Source organism: Cajanus cajan, chromosome 5 (assembly GCF_000230855.2).
Source record: "Cajanus cajan strain Asha chromosome 5, NIPB_CcT2T_4, whole genome shotgun sequence".
NCBI classification, from domain to species: domain Eukaryota; kingdom Viridiplantae; phylum Streptophyta; class Magnoliopsida; order Fabales; family Fabaceae; genus Cajanus; species Cajanus cajan.
In genome coordinates this window covers 12,464,829-12,471,908 of record NC_138521.1, presented here as the reverse complement: position 1 = coordinate 12,471,908, position 7,080 = coordinate 12,464,829, and the positions used below count along the sequence as shown (strand labels likewise).

Here is a 7,080-nt window from a genome sequence, read left to right as displayed (position 1 = left end):
TATATATAGAGTTGTTTGCCACTCCCAAAAAGCACACCTCTCATTTCTGATTTCTTTTCTTCTGCTCTCTCTCTTCTTTCCTCTACTTTCTACTTCAGACCGAGGGGAACCCAGCGAGGGAGATCAACCAGATCTAGTGTAGATTCAACTTTCTACATATCTAGATTCAGCTTCTTCATATCCAGGTACGGGGGAAAAGGAAATTATTTATATGTAGAGTTACATGAGGAAATTGGGTAGAGGAATATTTTTGTTTGAAGAATTATTGGTCTTATTTGATTATGTATGTATTTAGGAACATGGATATATGATTAATTGGTAAAAATGATGCTCTGGGAGAGAAAACGAAATTATAGAAAACTGCCTGTAAGTTAGGTTGTGAAAAGTTGGATGTTTTCTATTTGAGGAATGGATGATCCCATTAGATTCTGTATGTGATGAGGATTATAAATATGCCAATAATTTGTAAGAATGATGATCTGGGAGAGAGAACGAAATTATAGAAAAGTGCCTGTAAGCTAAGTTTTGGAAAAATTAGAATATTTCTATTTGAGAAATTAATGATCCCATTAGATTCTGTATGTGTTGAGGATTAGAAATACATATTTAATTTGTAAGAATGATGACCTGAGAGGAAGAACGAAACTGTAGAAAGTGTCTGTGAGTTAGGTTTTAGAATAATTGGGAATTTTATCGTTTATGTTAAGATTGTATTAAAATTGATTATTATATTAATTTATGAATCTTATTGCTATATTACTTGATAAAAATTGATGACTTAGATGTGAATTGCTTGAGATGTGCGTATGGAATTGAATTATGAGATGTTGTGTGGAATGTGAATGAGATGTGATTGTGGTTCTTCACACCTATGACCAGGGGTGAGCACGGCCCGAGATTGTTACGTGAGTATCGTGACCTTGGTTAACATGTCAGGGGTGAGCACGACCCTAGGCTAGGGGTAACGTGACCTTGACACAATGTTATATCAGGGGTGAGCACGACTCTGGATTGTTACATGGGTATCGTGACCTTGGTTAACATGTCAGGGGTGAGCACGGCCCTGGGATAGGGATAACGTGACCTTGGCACAGTGTTATATCAGGGGTGAGCACGGCTTGAGATTGTTAAATGGGTAGCGTGACCTTGGCATAGTGTGAAGTGCAAGATTTGTGATGATTTGGGTGATTGAGAATTATGACGTGATGACGATGCATGATTGATTGAAATACGATATGTTGAAATATTTATGAATATTAAGTTATAATGAGATAATATGTTGTGTTTTCTTATGTGCTATATATATATATATATATATATATTTTCTTTTCTCACCGTGCGATTTGTGGATATTTTAGGTGAGGAAGATTTGGCTATGAGTGGCATCTAGAATGCCAACGGTTGAGTTGTGGGTATGCTCTGATATTGTGACATCGGGGCAGAGGATTTTCTTTAGGACATAGATTTTTATATGGAATTGGAATTGTAAATATTATTTTTGAAAACAATTTGTAAACTCTTGCGTTTCATTTTTATTATTGTGATTATTGAAGAATAATTTTGAAGATTCTCATGTGAACCCTTTTTACCGAAATTGAAAAAAAAAATTATTATTAAGTTTTCATTATTACAATATATGTGTTGGGGTAGTAAGGGTGTCACACAACTCATTTTCAACTTTTTAATCACATGCATTTCAACAACACATCCTACTTTCAACATAACTACATGGTCAACACACAACTTGGTCAACATACAATAAGGTCAACACACCTTACAACTCATTTACTTCTCAACTAACAATTCACATATAAATCATCATTTACTACGTTATCACTATAACTCATTCATCATGTTATAATATAACAACTTAAATCATCAAGAAAACAACTTTTCATCAACCATATTATCATATTTTTCTTCAATAATTCATATCCAGTGTTACTCACCTTATGCCTAGTATGATCCAAGTAGAGAGTTCTCTACCTCGCCCATGTCTAACACTACACAACCTAGGCTCAACATGGCTAAGGTAGAGACCCTTAGGACCCTATAACTCATTTACTTCTCAACTAACAATTCACATCTAAATCATCATTTACTACATTATCACTACAACTCATTCATCATATTATCATATAACAACTTAAATCATCAAGAAAACAACTTTTCATCAACCATATCATCACATTTTTCTTCAATAATTCACACCCAATGCTACTCACCTTACGCTCAGTGTGATCCAGGCAAAGAGTTCTCTACCTCATCCATGCCTAGCATTACACAACCCAAACCAATGTGGCTAAGACAAAATCCCCTAGGACCTCATGCTTTATGGGGTAAAACACCACACCCAACCTCATCTCATGTAAAGAGTCTCTACCTGAGTCTCACCTGGTGTCACCACCTCGACGCCCGACAAAATCCAAATAGAGAGCTCTAGTTTAGCCATGTTGGATGCCTCACAACTTTGGACCTATTGTTACCAAGTCATAGAACTCTTGTGACTCCCACACCTAGTGTTGCTTAACTACTCTCAGCACAATTCCAACTCGAGATGAGTCTCTTTCCTCACGCCCAACATCACCAATCTTATGTTCGACATGATTGAGATAGAAAGCCTTATACTAGAACAACACCCGACGCATTGAAGGTGCGCTCGACAAGGTATTAGAGTGTTGCATATGCAGAATCTGATTTTAAGCCCAAAACCTGCAATGCAACCAAAATCCAACACATGCAACACCAAACAAAAAACATATGCATCACAACCAACTTAAAAATGTACACAAACACAACATACAACTACAAATTAACTCAATTAATCTCATTCTTCACAAGGAACCCAAAACCCCAACTTTCACCAACCCACTTGAATTTGTAGGACACATAGCCACGAATTTCACAATAATGCATACAACAAATAACTCATACTTTGTTCATCATTCAGCAACCCCATTCTAGGACAAAAATCTAGTTTCCCTTACCTCAGGTAAGTTTGCTCTAAGGTAGAAAAAGAACGATCGACTCCGCAACGAAATTAACGGGTTGATTCATGGTTTCCACTACTTGAATCACAACACCACCACTTAGAAAAGGATTGAGAAGAAAAAGAGAAGAAGGATATAAAATATGATCTTATACAAGTCAACCACCAATTTCTATGAAAATTTTCGTTAAAATTACATATCATTTATCCATCACTAATATAAGTCGATAGAAAAAGATATAAAACACAATGAAAATTGAATTTATTCACAACTCCTAACTAATAGAAACAAAGAAACTTGACAAATGGACAAAAAAATTATAAAAATTTAAGACAATTAAATATGATGAGATAAAAAAAAACATGTATGATATAAAACATAAAAGCATTATTTAGTAATAAATAAAAATTGAAAACTCTCTTCTTTATAAGTAATTTTAAGAAAATAATAGGTAATTTTAAGAATAAGAATTATACGTTTTTTTTTACGATTTTTTTATATAAATCATATGCATCCTTTATGGAAATAGAAAGTGATTTATGATGACAATGATTGGTAAAGTTTTCTAATAATGTGGTTCTTAATTTTAATTTATAGGATTGTAATTATATATTACATATTTATTACATTTGATAAATTTTTATACACATGTATCATGTACACATATCATAGGCTTTTGGCATGATATTTATACCAAGGATTTGGTCATTCAAAGGATCAACATCAAAGTAATGAAAATACTCTCTGAAGCTTTTTCCATTCAAAGGCAAAGCAATTCGTGGCATTGAAATGTCTTTGATTATTTCTCCAAATCAGGGAGTTAACAGATATGAACAATATCACAATTTAGGCTACTGCCTCCATCGTAATATTTGTAGTAAAGCCATACATCCGTTAATGCGTTTATATGATGATATCCTAAAGCTGTTGATGCACAACAACACTTTATTGAAGGTTTGAATCATTTAGAAGCAAAAGCCAAGATCAGAAAGGGAAATCCATTTAAAAGACAGGAAGTAGAGGAAGTGTAAAGCAAAAGAAGAAATAAGAGTAAACCATAATACCATATATTAAATACCACCATAATTAACATCACACAATACAACATCCAAATGTTCAAATTATTCTGAACAACTCACAAAACATACATTAGGAAGGGCCATCACAATTCACAAGTATGCAACATTAGAAAACAACTTGTAACTGCCATCACATGCAGCTTTCAGGCTTTTTTAGTGCATACTTCTCCATCACAAACCCATCCATCTTTGGACTTGTCTTCTTCCTTGGCATCATCTTTGTCCTCCAATGCACATTTTGGATGCAGATCAAAGTCACACTCTCCACAGTAGTACGACCATGCATGCCCCTCTTTGTTGCAACCATCGCAGAAATAGATCCTGCGGCGTGTCAACGCAAGCTCATGCTCATGTGTTTCATTTGTCACCTTCTCAGGCCACCCTTTTACAGTCTCTTCTTGTTCTGCCTCAATTTCTTTTATTCTCTCCTCAGTGAAAGGATAAGCATCTGCGCCATAGAGCGAAACCAGATCCCGAGCTTCTTTCGTGAGAGTCTGGCCACTTGATCCAATGGCCACAAGCATGGGGATGCCAGATACCCTGAATTTGCGGCTCAGGAATTTCTTCCTCGAGTCGCCGAAGGGAAGTGCCAACCATGGCATTCCTGCAAAGAATGCATCAAAGGAGGCTTGATCTTTGTCGCTTGAGATGAAAACCACTTCTAATGCATTCTGCTTTGCCTTGATCTTATGGTATGCATCAATAAGTTTTGGAAGAAATGCGCGGCATGGTGGACACCAGTGAGCTGAGAAGTAGAGGAGGACGACCTTCCCCTTCAATTCTGACACTGGAATCTGAAATGAGAACGAGTACTAACTTATTAATATCACAACAAAGAGACAAAGGAATGAAAGAAAAATGGATGATGGAATGCTACATATGAAGAAGGGAAATGGTGAATGCACTTGGTTGATAAAAGTTTTTACCTTCACCCCATCTTTCCCAATGACATAATCTTGATCCCCAGACACCAAAATTGACTCAAGGGTTTGAGATGCCTCCTTGGCCTTCATTATTCCATCAAGCTCAGCAAACTTTTCAGGAGTGAATGGGTATGCATCAATACCATGATCCTCAATAGCTTCAGCAACATTAGGATGAAGGGTTTTCCCATCTGGACCAATAATAACCAATGTGGGGAGGGTTGAAAGCTCAAAGAACCGAGCCAGCTTCCCACAGATTTTGTCCTTGAAAGGCAAGGATAACCAAGGTGCACTTTCAAATCCTTCCTTGAATGATTCTTCATCTTCCTCTAGGGAAATCAACACAACCTCAAAGTTCTCCCCCTTGGCCTTAAGCTTGTTATAAACCTCCACGAGCCGTGGAGTGAAGTCACTACATGATCCGTATAAATTCATACAGAAATACAGACCAACTGTCTTGCCCTCAAGCTCAGAGACAAGTATCTGTGTGTAAATGAAATGAAAAGTCAAATTCAGATACGAAGAAATACATTTTGAGGTAAACAAACCAAGCATTAACTAAAGGAAACTGCTATCTCCTACAAACAGAGTGAAGTTACAAGCTTACTTTTTTCCCATCGGGTGATATAACAAAGTCACGAGATGGAGAGCGAGAGACCAAGAGAGTTCTCACAGACTGGTTCCTCCTAGATTCCTCTTCTTGATCTCTCAGCTCTTGGATCCTTGTTGATGTAAAGGGGTACCCTTCAACACCAAATTCGCTTATGATGTCAACTCCATCTTCAGTGACAACTTTCCCAGTGCCATCAAGTAATGCAAGATGAGGAATCCCCCTCACATGAAACAATTCCTCAAGGCGACTGCGAGTCTCTGAATCAGAAAATGGGATTGCAAGCCATGGCATCTTGGAAAAGTAACTGCTAAAGGATTCATCATCTTCATCAGCTGTGACAAAAATGACCTCAAAGTCACCTTTTGGTGCAACCTCATTGTACACCTCCACCAAAGTTGGACTGAACCTTCGACATGGACCACACCAGGATGCCGAAAAATATAAACCAAGTTGCTTTCCCTTCAAGCTGTCAATTTTAATCTGTGAATTTCAACATAACAAATGAAACCACAATTTTCCAACGGTTTGTACGAACAAGATTTTTCTTCATCAATAAAGCTACCTCTTCAAAAAGTTGACTAGAGCTATAGTATTCAACAAAAGACAACTTATTAATGAAGTAAAACTCTGATTCTAATTAGATAATAGCTAAATTTTGTCCTTCAATAAAACACTACATCCAACCATAGGTAAACTCAGCTCACACTGAGTTCATTGGAATGACCTCCAATTCAAACAAAATGGAATCACCATTCCTTATCATATTTCCTCTGATCAGGGATGGAATGACCAATTACAGTTCCATTCAAATTAGTCCTCATATATATTTTTTTTAATCAAATAAGCACATTTCAACCCCTACACAATAGACAGGATTTAATTCAACTTAACCCAAAATCACATTTTGGCTTGATTCAGCATTAGCTCTTCATCACACATGCCATGAACATAAATTGATCATACATAACAATTACAATTTTCGTATCAGCAGAAACAAAACATGTAGAGTCAACAACAGATGCCCAAAAACAAAAAACTACAAAACCTGTCACCCATTTCAGGCCAAAATATCACATAAAATCTATCAAACATCCATTACCCTTCATCACCACCACCTAGAAAGAAACGCCATATCGATCATGGAAGATCGATAAAAACAGAATCTAGTGAAACTTTGGATAAAATGGGTTTCCCAAATACCATAATAAAACCAGAAACATTTAAACAAAGACAGAAAAGTTAGTGACCCCTTATGTCTGACACTTTGCTGAGAAAACAAAAAGGAAAAATTTTGAAAAAGAGTTTTGAAAGTGGTACCTGATCGCCGTTGTTTCTGAGAAGAAAGTCCCTTTGGGGAGAAGAGAGGAGGGACACAACATCGTGGGTAACATCAGCAAAATCTGCCATACTAAGCACACAAACAATGTCACAAGACACAACAGAAATAACGTAGACGATACCAATACTAGACAGGA

General features: G+C 36.5%; 1 protein-coding gene across 1 annotated transcript; it reads right to left on the bottom strand.

The window, feature by feature from the left end:
* Positions 1-4,035: 4,035 nt before the first annotated feature.
* Positions 4,036-7,080, bottom strand: LOC109809510 (DC1 domain-containing protein). The gene is made up of 4 exons (XM_020372844.2): positions 6,923-7,080; positions 5,600-6,085; positions 4,996-5,475; positions 4,036-4,863 (listed from the first exon to the last, which is right to left on the bottom strand). Exons 1-4 carry the CDS (start codon positions 7,010-7,012, stop codon positions 4,213-4,215), a joined length of 1,707 nt encoding a protein of 568 aa, XP_020228433.1. The 5' UTR covers positions 7,013-7,080; the 3' UTR covers positions 4,036-4,212.